Genomic DNA, 12,460 nt, shown 5'->3' with positions numbered 1-12,460 from the left:
ATAAGGAAAATGGGCGAGTCGACATGGCGTCGTTTTCCAAGTCTCCCGCAAAAAGTAGAAAAAAAACAACTGCTTTCGTGTTCATACTCGTGACAGAGACCGCAAAAGAGATATACCACCTCTTTTCGCCTTTTACCTTATACTTGTAGCAACTGAATCTTCTCTCTCTACTCCCTTTTTTCCTCTCTCTCTACATATATATATATATATAACATATACATACATGATACGCATTATACATATATATAGATCTATTGCTTTCTAGTGTTTGATAGTTGTTCAGGTATAAAGAGAATTTCCAATTGGGTGTTCTTTCATTTTTTTGTTGAAGATTCGCTCCCTTGGAATTCTCTTTGATTATTGATATGGGTTTTGGGTGTAATTTGATTTTGGTATTGGTTGGATTGATTTTTTTGGGTTCAAGATTGATTGATGCTTTTGGGACTTTTGGATTCGATATACATCATAGATACTCTGATCCAGTGAAGGGGATTTTGGATATTGATGATCGTCACTTGCCGCAGATGGGTTCAGTCGATTATTACACTGCTATGGCCCATCGTGACCGTATCTTCCATGGCCGCCGTCTCGCCGGCGCCGGCACCGTTGAATCCTCGTTAGCGTTTATTGATGGCAATGATACTTACCAGCTTCCTTCTCTCGGATTGTAAGGCTTCAATCGTTTCTTATTGAATTTGTGTTTCTAATTGGTTCCTGGTTTTTGTTCATAAATTTGAATTGGGGATTCTGTTCATAAATTGGGTATCTATCAAATTAAAGAACAGAATAGAAGAAGAAAGCAAATCTCTTATTGTTCATACCAAATTTCGGTGTTTTCTTTGATTTCTGTATGCATAATTCTTGAAATATTTTGCGGGAAATCTGCAGTTTGCATTACGCGAATGTTTCGGTCGGTAATCCGAGTTTGTGGTTTCTGGTGGCACTCGACACCGGGAGCGACCTGTTTTGGATACCCTGCGATTGTCGCAGCTGCGTGAAGGGCTTGGTCACAAGAACCGGAAGGGTATGTGTTTCCTTATGAATCTTTTCACTTCAAGAAAGTCAACTTGCTTTTGAATCGAACCTCGAATCTTTAGATTCGTTTAATGAAAATAGATGTGAAACCTTCTGGGTAGCGGTAAGTTCTGTGTACATCTTATCCCTAGACCTTACTCTCTGTGCGATATACTGGTTTCGTTTGGTTTAAAGAAAACGTAGATTTAAGCTGATATGATCGTTTTTCTACGCGCAGCAACTTGATTTCAATATATACAGCCCTAACACATCGTCCACGAGCAAGAGAGTCCCGTGCGATAGTAGCTCGTGCAGACTACGGAAACAATGCTCTGCTAGACCCGATATTTGTCCGTATCAAGTCAATTATCTTTCGAGCAATACGTCATCCACCGGAATCTTGATAGAGGATACTTTACATTTGACAACGGAAGATAGTTCAATGAAAGCTGTAGATGCAAAGATCAAGTTTGGGTATGTTTCTATGCCTTATAGGACAGTTGACTTTTGAAGTCAAACTTAGCTTATCGAATATTAGAATATGTTAACTAATCTTCTTACGAATTTTATACCGCGAGTTATTTATTGGTCGTATTCGTTATGGATTCGTCATACGTATGATAATCGTTCAAAAATTTGAAGTGTTCGTGTAGCCAATTACGTTTAGAGTTCGGTGATTTTGACCTCAAAAGTCAAAGTGTATCATTTGGATCATTCAAGAAAAAGATATGAACACTGAGTTTTGGGTCAAATTTCATACCAGAACCGTATTATACTCTTGTTATATATGCTCATCGTAATTCATTGCAGCTGTGGAATCATCCAAACTGGCTCGTTTTTAGATGGTGCAGCCCCTAACGGTCTGTTTGGGCTTGGCATGGAGAACTTATCGGTCCCTAGCATTCTAGCCAGCAGCGGTCTTACGGCCAACTCCTTCTCCATGTGCTTCAGCTCTGATGGTGCAGGAAGGATCAATTTCGGAGATAAAGGCAGCTTGGATCAAGGAGAAACACCGTTGAACCTCGATACACCTCAGTAAGCTGATTTTAATCGATTGTGAAGTTGGGAAGTAATTCGTTCGATTATAAAAGTATCTGACTTTTTCTGTTTCTTGAATTTTTGTGGCAGTCGAACTTATAACATCAGCATGACACAAACGGTCGTGGGAGACAACGTTACTGACATTGATTTCAGCGCGATTTTCGACACCGGTACCTCGTTCACGTATCTGAACGATCCCGTATACACGATTATTAGCGAAAGTGTAAGTAATTAGTCGTGTTGTGTTGTGTAGAGTAATCTTCTTGTTTCTTGATTTTCCGGTACTTAGTAGAGTTGCGTGCCTTTTGCAGTTTGCTTCACAGACGGAAGAGACGCGGAGTCAGCCCAGTTCCGATCTCCCCTTCGAGTATTGCTATGATATCAGGTCAGTAGTATAGCTTAATCCATCCAGAAAGCTTAATACATATATGACCTAATGTGTAGTGTGGTTTTTGGTTTAGAAAGGGAAGTCTAATATGAGTTTTTGTGCAGTCCGAACCAGCAGACGGTCCAAGCACCATTGCTGAATTTAACGATGAGAGGAGGAGACCAGTTTTCCGTCACCGATCCACTCGTCTTTGTTCCTCTTGAAGTAAGAACGAGAGGTGTTTTTTTTCACTTGCATCTTAGTTTAACTCGTTTGAATTCTAATTTCGTTATCGTTGTGGTTACGTAGGGGGGCGGGACGGTGGTCTGTTTGGGGATTGCCAAAAGTGAGGACGTAAATATCATTGGGCGTAAGTAACGATCATTGATCACTCTTTCATGAACGTTTCCTTCCTATACACGTCACTTCCTCTGTACTAAAATAAATGTCTACATTTTTATTTTAGTTTGTCTCAAGTGAGTGCATATTTTTTCCAATTTTACCCTTGATATTATTAAGGGTAAAATAGTCATTTAGTTAATTAGAAAGTGCAATTATACATTTCTGAAACCGTGTCATCGTGAAAGTTTATTTTGAAATGGACGGAGCAACATCGTTCTAGGAGCATGCTAGCATCATCCTCTTGACGTCGATCGTTTTTTGTTTCTGAGAATCTGACAAATATTTCGGTATTTTTCTTCAGAGAACTTTATGACGGGATATCGAGTAGTGTTTGATCGTGAAAAGAACATTTTGGGTTGGAAAGCTTCTAATTGTGAGTAAATCTCGACGCTCTTGTTCATTTCCTATTGCGTTTTTAGATGATTAACGATGATCGTGAATCTATGTTCAGGTTACGACGCTATAGAATCGAACACGCTCCCGATAAGCCCACGAGTGTCCCCTAGTGGGTCACCGGCTATGTCTGTTGGACCTGAAGCAACAGCAAGGAACAGATCGCCAAGGTCGAGACAGGCTCAGCCAGGAAGCATGGCATCGGGGCTGAAGAGGTTATCATACACGCATTTCATAGTCGTGGCCTCTATTCTAACGATTTTTTTCATGTGATTTTTAAAGAGTTACGTTCATATTGTACGATGATGGCGCAGTGTAGTATATACGATATAGTATAGAATCATGATACATACAGAGCTACTTTACGATTCTTATTTAGTTTTGATGTAAATATGATAGTTTTGTTTGTCGAGACGAATTACAGTTTACGGTTAATAAAACATCGGTTTACGTTTAATAAAGCATAGTTCAATTTGTTTCGAGGGTGGAATCGTCACACGTTCACGAACAAAGTAGCTGTTGATTTCTGACGTGTTTGGTACGTTCATGGAACACGGGGTTTTCAGCGATGTCCGGGGATGTGTTATGATGAAAAACTTCGAAGTCCTTGAGTAGCCATTATATCTCACTAGCCATAGGGTGCATCGCATCCTTACACATGCGCGACTGTGGGCTGTTGCAATGTAGCGCTTTGATGGAGCACTTCGCACACACGCATTCAAATTTTATTTTCGATAGGTCCATTAGCGACGGCCTGTAACACTTGCGATAGTTTGGTAGGTTTGTCGTCGAACAAACGCAACGGTTCGGTAGTGACGCCTGTTCATGAAAAGTCACGATGGTTCACATTAGGGGCTGCATTCATGGAACACTCCAGAAGCATCGCCTTTGATGACAGTTGGCTTCAATGGTGATTGTTGCAACAGTTGACCGTCATATAAGATACTGAAAATTGTCGCAACCACCATGAAATCGTGAAAGCTTTAAGGGTTGTCACATTTGCCTATATATACCTATCTTAACCTCTGTTTCCAATACGAAAATTTTTGAATCATCAAAAATTTAGAGCATGGAGTTAAATTATATCCATTTTTGGAGGGATTCGAATTACTATTACTAGGGTACTCGTGCAATGCATCGAGATATATCTCGATTTTAATGTTTAGCTTTTAGCTTTTGTCTTTATCGATATAATACGGTTTTATGGGGTTTTGAGAAAGCAACAATGTTTTTATCTTTGAATGAAATATAAATTTGAACATATCATACAAATTTGAAAAAAATTATATGGATATTAATATCAATTAACTATTTAATACTTCTCGGTTTTTTGGTGTAATTTCTTTAATTCATTTTTTCTATTATAATTTAATTTAGATTTAATAATAAAGTAATTTATTTTTGGTTTAATGATATAATTTTTTATCAAGATAATAATTAAGCATTTTTTAGAACTTAATGATTATCTTAATTATGTTTTAGATTTTCTATATTTAAAATTATGCAGTTAGTTACACGGATTTAAAAATAGAACTTTAATAAGTTATATTTACGTAAATTTACTTGTAATCTTGAATTTTTAATAATATGCATCATTAAGCAGTATTTCATGTATAAAAAATGGTTTTTAAGAGTTTTGTCAAATGCTTTATAATATAATATAGATTTTTCATTTTTTTTTGTGTAACTTCTTTAATTCAATTTTTATTATAATTTAATTTATGTCTAATAATAAAGTAATTTATTTTTGATTTAATAATATAATTTTTATAACGATAATAATTAAATATTCTATAAAAATTTAATGATTATCTTAATTATATTTTTGATTTTCTATATTTAAAATAGATGTTTATCCTGTATTTTTTTATTATATTTATCTGCAGTTAGTTATACGAATTTAAAAATGAAGCTTTGATAAATTGTACTTACACAAAATCACTCGCAATCTTGAATTTTTAAGTAATATGCATCGATGAACAGTACTTCATTCATAAAAAATAGTTTTTAAGAGTTTTTGTCAAATGCCTTATAATATAGTATAGATTAGAAGAATTTATGGTTTGCTTACTTGGACTTACTACGGGGTTGTTTGTTTATTTCTTAATATTTTCATTAAGAGGCAACATTTAAATCATTAAAAGGTGAATCTTGTTTGGCAAAAGAAAGTCTGTCTCTTAATGGTTCTAAAACCCTCTGAATAATTTTGTATCATAGGTCTTCCTTAACCATTCAACGCCTTAATTTTGTTGTAAATAATTAACAAATAATTATATTTCGTTTTGCACCATATCATGAGAGCCTCTTAATCTATCACACCAAACCATTTGCTAATTATTTACACCAAAAACTTGGCAGTTGCTGAATGTTTTGATGCAGAATGATTAAGTAGTCCGAATGATTAAAAGACTCTTATAATATAGTACAAAATGAAATATAATTGTTTGGTAATTATTCAGAATGAAATTAAGGTGCAGAATGGTTAAAAGAGACCCAAGATACAAAATCATTCAGAGAGTTTTAAAACCATTAAGAGACAAGACTCTTTTTTGCTAAACAAGATTCACCTCTTAGCGATTCAGAAATTACCTCTTAATGGAACTATTAAAAAGTAAACAAATAACCCCTAACTTGGTACCCCAAAACCAACACCTTGTGCATTGCTACTCTATGGACCCTTGGATTCACTCTTGTTCTAAGTATATATCATATACGACAAATACTGATACACTCCTCACATTTGATTAAACCTCCAAAAAAATTGGAATGTTACGGGCCAAAGACCCTTTTTCTTGTATATGATAGTTTTCGTAAACTTCAACCAACAAATGAAAACGTCAATTCACATTATACCAAATATTGTGTCTCGAAAACGCAAGAACCCGATACATATTTGAGGAATACGAAACTTTAAAAATATAACATGAAAAGGAATGAAAACGGACCTTACAAAAACAACATTTCTCTCTAGATTATTTTGTGCAATTATTTCCCTTTCCTTCTTGATTTCTTACCATCAGAAGGCAACGGCACTTGTTTCGATTTCATTTTAATCGACTTCAGTAACAATGACATCTCATGCTTATCTTTCTTTGAATCCGTTTTATCCGCCTCAACTCCTACTACATTACCTTCACGTCCCTTCTCTTCGGGTTCACCCTTATGCTGCTTATGAACCACCTGTCGTGCATATGCCGCACTCCTGTACCACCACACAGAAATATTGTATCAAAACACAAATTCAACACGAGCTTGTCAATATAACAAGGTATCAAATCATCAAAAAAGAAAGATAGTGCCCCACCGTACCGCCCCCATGGCCAATCAACCATCATGGTGTCATAGGGCAGGGTGGGAATTTGAACCTGAGATTTTCTTTTTTTGATTAACCTGGATATCCAACCCGCTATACGAGCTGACTAATCCCAGGACGACCACCTGCTTTGCAGATAGCCCAGAGTCACCGCATTTGAACCACCGCGGCCACAAGGGGACTTTTATTCCTTCTTGGATTTGAACCTGGGACCTCCTGGTACTTTTGACCTTTGGAGCCAAGCTCAAACCAATCAGGCACCACCCTTGTGGTTGAACCTACGATTATGTTGTGAAACTAAACCCCCTTTCCAATAGGACAATTTTGCAGGAGCATCCATGATTAAAGTTGTCATAATACAAGTCTAAAGCTAGCTTATTTTTTCAACCAATTGAAAACTCCTAATTGATAAGCCATAAACTAGCTTTTCGAAAAGCTTCTTCAGATAGCTTATTGGAGCCTTTTAACTTTTTCCAACTATGTCTCTTATATTTTACATAGATGACCCTTATATTTTCCTTTATCATTTTACATTGTTATCTAGCTTATCAACCAACTTTTACCACACATGACTAGTTTATCAGCCAACGGCTAGCTTTTCAGCCAAATTCATTTGTATTTGTCATTTTGTGGTTCTCTATTTTATGGGTCTCATCTATGTTTCTTAAATTAGAACCACAATCACTCTTGCTTCTCACACCCACATATATACGACCAACGATATGAAAATGTCAATGACCAAAATAAATAGGAACTAATGTTATCGATAGATATATGGCTTCTGCAATCCATCACCCTACAAATTACTGTAGAAAGTCAATTTAAATGAGGAATAAGACTGCATGAAAACCGCAAGAAAAAGAAATGTACCTTTTGAATTGAGGATCAGTTGGGTCCAAAGCAAAGTCTGGTCTGGTAAAGAGAGATGAAAACCGAGGATCATCATAATCAACGGTCGGTATCTTCCCTTCATCTATAGCTTCTTGTTTTCCCTTCTTCCCTTTAGACCTTTTACGTTTCAAATTGTATCCTTTCACATTAGCATCTCCGCCATCATCATCTGCGAGTAACAATTCGAGTTCTGCTCTACTTGCTGCAGCTTCTTCACCTGCTAACCCTGTTTTGGTTTCTTGACCTCTTCTATCACCCGACACCTTTTTCTTTGGAGCAGATTCTTCTGTAAAGAAGTCACCAGGTTCTTCAACCGGTTCATCATCAGAACCACCGCTCTCATCATCTGATGAATTCTTGGATCTATTCTTCCTAGCTTTCTTTTTCTCTTTCTTTTTGCGAAGATATGCATCCCAAACGGTTTCTGATTTTTTATCTTTCTTTTCCAGAATTTTTTTGCTTAGATCCTCTAAGCCAGTGTTAAAAGTCACCTCCATATCTATTCCATCGTCATCTTCATCCTCATCAGAACCATCCCCAGACTGGAGAAGAGCACGGTATGCATCGGTTTTCTGTCTTTTCCCAGGCTTATTGCCACCATCAACATCATTCTCATCTTCATCAGTTTCACTCTCGCTTGAAGCAAGGAATTCCTTTAATTCAAGTTCATCCTTAACATACTCGGATTCCTTCAAGAAAATAGAAATGGTATCAGAATACATGTGGAATAGTAAGAATCATTAATCAATGTTCATGGACTCCATTAAACTGCAGCAGGTTTGTACACCGCAAGGGGGGAAGCAATGATAAACCTTTTGAGGATGCTACATTTTGCCACAAAAAAAAGATAATATTAAACACCTTCTTTGTAACACCTTTTTCATACCTGGTCAACATTAATTTTCCTTTTAAGCTTCTTGGAACGCTGGGGTTCATTCTCATCCCAAGTAAGATCAATTTTGCTGAGTTGCAATGCTCGAGTCTGAAAATCTATACCTTCATAATTCGCTGGAGCCTGAGACAAAAATAGATGGAACTGTCAACCAATGTCGAAATTTTTCCCAAACCAGATGGATAAATATAAAAATTATATATTCCAAAATAACTTGATGAGTATTTATATGCAAATAAAAAGCAAAACAAATTGTATAACATTACTCCAGTAGCAACATCACGTGCAGGATGTGTAAACTCCATGGAGTCTGGGATAAACCTCAAATCCAGCCTATTTGAGGACCTTTCAAACTCAATGCCATCGCAGCTTTTGTAAAGGTAATCAGCGGTAGCAATTGAGTCGCATACTACCACTGCAAAATAGTACCTGATACGAGAAGAACACTCAAAGTTAAGAAAGTGCTATGACATCTACTCTTGATGTCGATGCATAGAATTTATCAAACTACTAATATCAGATGAAAAAAGTATTAAAAATCAGTACGCATGACATAAGCCTTTTTCTAATCAAGATTCAATTACCTTAACCTGCTTAGCTCATAAGCCCGCAACTTCTCATTGTCTATCTCACTGTCATCATCACTATCGTCGTTATCATCATTTTTCGTATTTTTCCCATCCTCATCATCAAATAAACCAACTGGACCACGCACTGCCTCCTCTTCCATTCGCTTGAGTCCAAACTCAGATGGATATACAGACACAGATAAAATCTGCCCTGATTTTGGCAGAAACGAGCTTAACACAACAAACAAGTCAACTGCCTACAAAAGAAACACAAGTACTATCTTTAGGGGCAAATACAACCATACATAGACCAAGTATGTTGCAAGCATAAGGATGCACAAATACGAATATATCATACGTGTACACCAGGAGTGATTCCAAAAGACAAAGGAAGGGTTCCTTTGATATACGACTATATGTATATCTAATATTTTTTAAGTCCAAAACTGAACACAATAAAAAAGAGAAATTATCTTCATCCATTACAGATTTGAAAATCATAATGAAACCTAAATTTCTGATGGAGGTAGTATATAATATAAAAGCAAAAGATAACAAGCATCAATGAGCTGACTGGAGTAACATTTACTATATACAAACCAGTACTGCAGTACATATAGAGTATACTATATATAGAACAAGAGCATATAAGCCATATCATGTTTTAATTTTAATTTCGTACACCCATAATTGTCTAAACCATCAAGAACAATAATTGGTTTGATCTTCTTGCCTCCTTTCTCCCTTGCAGACACAAGACTTGCATTCTACTTGATAAATATTAGCCCTAATTTCTAAACTATAATCTCTGGATTGTCATCTATCCATGATTTCTAGAAAGACCAAACTGCCTCTTGTAACAACCCAAAATCCATAATATTCTAATAACATAAAGTCCATCCACGCTCGTCTCAAAAGTCACAGCGGAAAGTCAAGTTTAACAAATACTGAGATTATTACAGAGGTATTGTATCCCTGTGACACCCTAGTGGTTCTGCATAACCAATCAACAGCTCTTGATTCTGCTTAAAGTGAATGTAAATAGACCAAGAATCTTACTCACCTGAACTTGATTCCAGTCCAAATTAACAACAGCGAGCCTGTGAGTTTCTTTGTCAATTTCAGGTACATTCTCCTCCAGCTATCTCCATTGAAGTTCCAAATATTTCATATCAAACCGCAATAGTAAATCAGTATAATTATTTTTCTCAACCAATAATGACACGAAGATTGTAATTGGAATTTACCTGCAAAGCATCATTTTCTTCCTCTAGATAAGCTTCATCATCTTCATCCGTATCTGTGGAAGTCCAATCATCCTTAAAATCTTCTTCTTCTCCCAAGGATTCGGACTCTAACTCTGATTCTGATTCCGTCTCCGATTCTGATTTGGATTTGGATTTGGACAACTTCTCCCTAACTTTCTTCAACTTTTCAGCTTCCTTCCTCTCATTTTCTTTGTTCTCTTCATCGCTTTCCATGTCATCGTCATCGTCATCATCCGACTCCTCAGGCTGTTTTTTCTGTTCTTTTTCTTCATTGTCTATTCGGTAATAGTGTTTAAGAGCATCTTGAGATGAATCGCCATCTTGTTTAGCTCTGCCTCGCTTATCTACACGAGCCGAGGAAGTAGAGAAGTTCTTATCAGTGAACATACGACTAAAACGCGAATCAATCGCCACCTTATTTTTATGCTTCGGAACATCCTGAAATCTAGGGTCTTTTTGCGACGCTGCGAATCTTTCGTCCGTAATCACTTTGTTACCGCTGCCAAACACGCGATTGCCGGCAACCTTCGCCGCCGTGTTAGCATCAGGAGTTTCCTTTGGCGCCTTTTTATTCTTCTTGTTTTTGGAACCCATTGGGATCCTTCACGCCGGCGGAGATACAAGTCTCCGATCAGTAGACAAGGAAAGAAGAATGGAAGAAGGGTTTAGCAACAGGAAAATAAACATAAACCCTAGATTTTAACAAGTCGGGTCAATCTTAAAACGGGTTACAAGTCGGTTGTTATTTGCCCCGAAAAAAAACTCTCTAGAATAACAATGCATAATTCATTATATTTTTCTCATTAGTATCTATTTCAACTTCTTTTAATTTATATTTTGGTCCCTTAACTTTTTTAATTTTATTTATGCACACATAACTTTTTATAATGTACATTTTAGCTCCTTAACTTTTCTATTTTATTTACGTACATTTAACTTCTTCTAATATACATTTTGGCCTATTAACTTTTCAATTTTACTTACGTACACTTAACTTCTTATAAATGTACATTTTCGCCCCTTAACTTTTCTATTTTACTTACACACTTAACTTTTTGCAATATACATTTTGGCCCTTAACTTTTCTATTTTACTTACGCACACTTAACTTTTTGTAATGTACAATTTGGCCCCTTAACTTTTCTATTTTACTTACACACACTTAACTCTTTGCAATGTACATTTTGGCCCCTTAGCTTTTCTATTTTACTTACACACACTTAACTTTTTGCAATATACATTTTGGCCTCTTAACCTTTCTATTTTACTTACACACACTTAACTTCTTGCAATATACATTTTGACCCCTTAACTTTTATATTTTACTTACACACACTTATCTTATTGCAATGTACATTTTGGCCCCTTAACTTTTTTATTTTACTTACACACACATAACTTCTTGTAATGTACATTTTGGCCCCTTAATTTTTCAATTTTACTTACGCACACTTAACTTTTTGTAAATATACATTTTGGCCTCTTAACTTTTCTATATCACTTACGCACACTTAACTTCTTGCAAATGTACATTTTGGCCCCTTAACTTTTCTATATTACTTACGCACACTTAACTTTTTGTAATGTATATTTTGGCCCCTTATCTTTTCTATTTTACTTACACACACTTAACTTTTGGAATGTACATTTTGGCTCATTAACTTTTCAATTTTACTTACGCACACTTAATTTTTTGCAAATGTACATTATGGCCCCTTAACTTTTCTAAATTAGTTATGCACACTTAACTTTTTGTAATGTACATTTTGGCCCCTTAACTTTTCAATTTTACCTACGCATACTTAACTTCTTGTAAATGTACATTTTGGCCCCTTAACTTTTCTATATTACTTACACACACTTAACTTCTTGTAATATACATTTTGGCCCCTTAACTTTTCAATTTTACTTACACACACTTAACTTTTTGTAAATGTACATTTTGGCCCCATAACTTTTCTATATTACTTACGCACACTTAACTTCTTGTTATGTACATTTTGACCCTTTAACTTTTCTATTTTACTTAGGCACACTTAACTTCTTGCAAATGTACATTTTGGCCCTTAACTTTTCTATATTACTTACGCACACTTAACTTTTTGCAATGTACATTTTGGCCCCTTAACTTTTCTAAATTAGTTACGAACACTTAACTTTTTGCAATGTACATTTTAGCCCCTTAACTTTTCAATTTTACTTACGCACACTTAATTTCTTGCAAATGTACATTTTGGCCCCTTAACTTTTCTATTTTACTTAGACACACTTAACTTCTTGCAAATGTACATTTTGGCCCCTTAACTTTTC

At 35.8% G+C, this 12,460-nt stretch overlaps 2 protein-coding genes across 2 annotated transcripts; one reads left to right on the top strand and one right to left on the bottom strand.

The window, feature by feature from the left end:
* Positions 1-223: 223 nt before the first annotated feature.
* Positions 224-3,678, top strand: LOC112515345 (aspartyl protease family protein 1-like). The gene is made up of 10 exons (XM_025122105.1): positions 224-667; positions 889-1,024; positions 1,253-1,488; positions 1,825-2,049; positions 2,143-2,278; positions 2,367-2,440; positions 2,548-2,647; positions 2,732-2,792; positions 3,126-3,197; positions 3,276-3,678. The coding sequence occupies exons 1-10, from the start codon at positions 366-368 to the stop codon at positions 3,488-3,490; spliced, it is 1,557 nt and encodes a 518-aa protein (XP_024977873.1). The 5' UTR covers positions 224-365; the 3' UTR covers positions 3,491-3,678.
* Positions 3,679-6,042: 2,364 nt separating this feature from the next.
* On the bottom strand, positions 6,043-10,813 carry LOC112515882 (pre-rRNA-processing protein esf1). The gene is made up of 7 exons (XM_025122842.1): positions 10,130-10,813; positions 9,946-10,023; positions 8,898-9,139; positions 8,580-8,742; positions 8,308-8,436; positions 7,401-8,110; positions 6,043-6,419 (listed from the first exon to the last, which is right to left on the bottom strand). Exons 1-7 carry the CDS (start codon positions 10,742-10,744, stop codon positions 6,203-6,205), a joined length of 2,154 nt encoding a protein of 717 aa, XP_024978610.1. The 5' UTR covers positions 10,745-10,813; the 3' UTR covers positions 6,043-6,202.
* Positions 10,814-12,460: the final 1,647 nt, after the last annotated feature.

Source organism: Cynara cardunculus (assembly GCF_001531365.2).
Source record: "Cynara cardunculus var. scolymus isolate 2C chromosome LG 7, CcrdV1, whole genome shotgun sequence".
Classification (NCBI taxonomy): Eukaryota; Viridiplantae; Streptophyta; class Magnoliopsida; order Asterales; family Asteraceae; genus Cynara; species Cynara cardunculus.
This window is presented reverse-complemented; position numbering and strand designations above follow the sequence as displayed.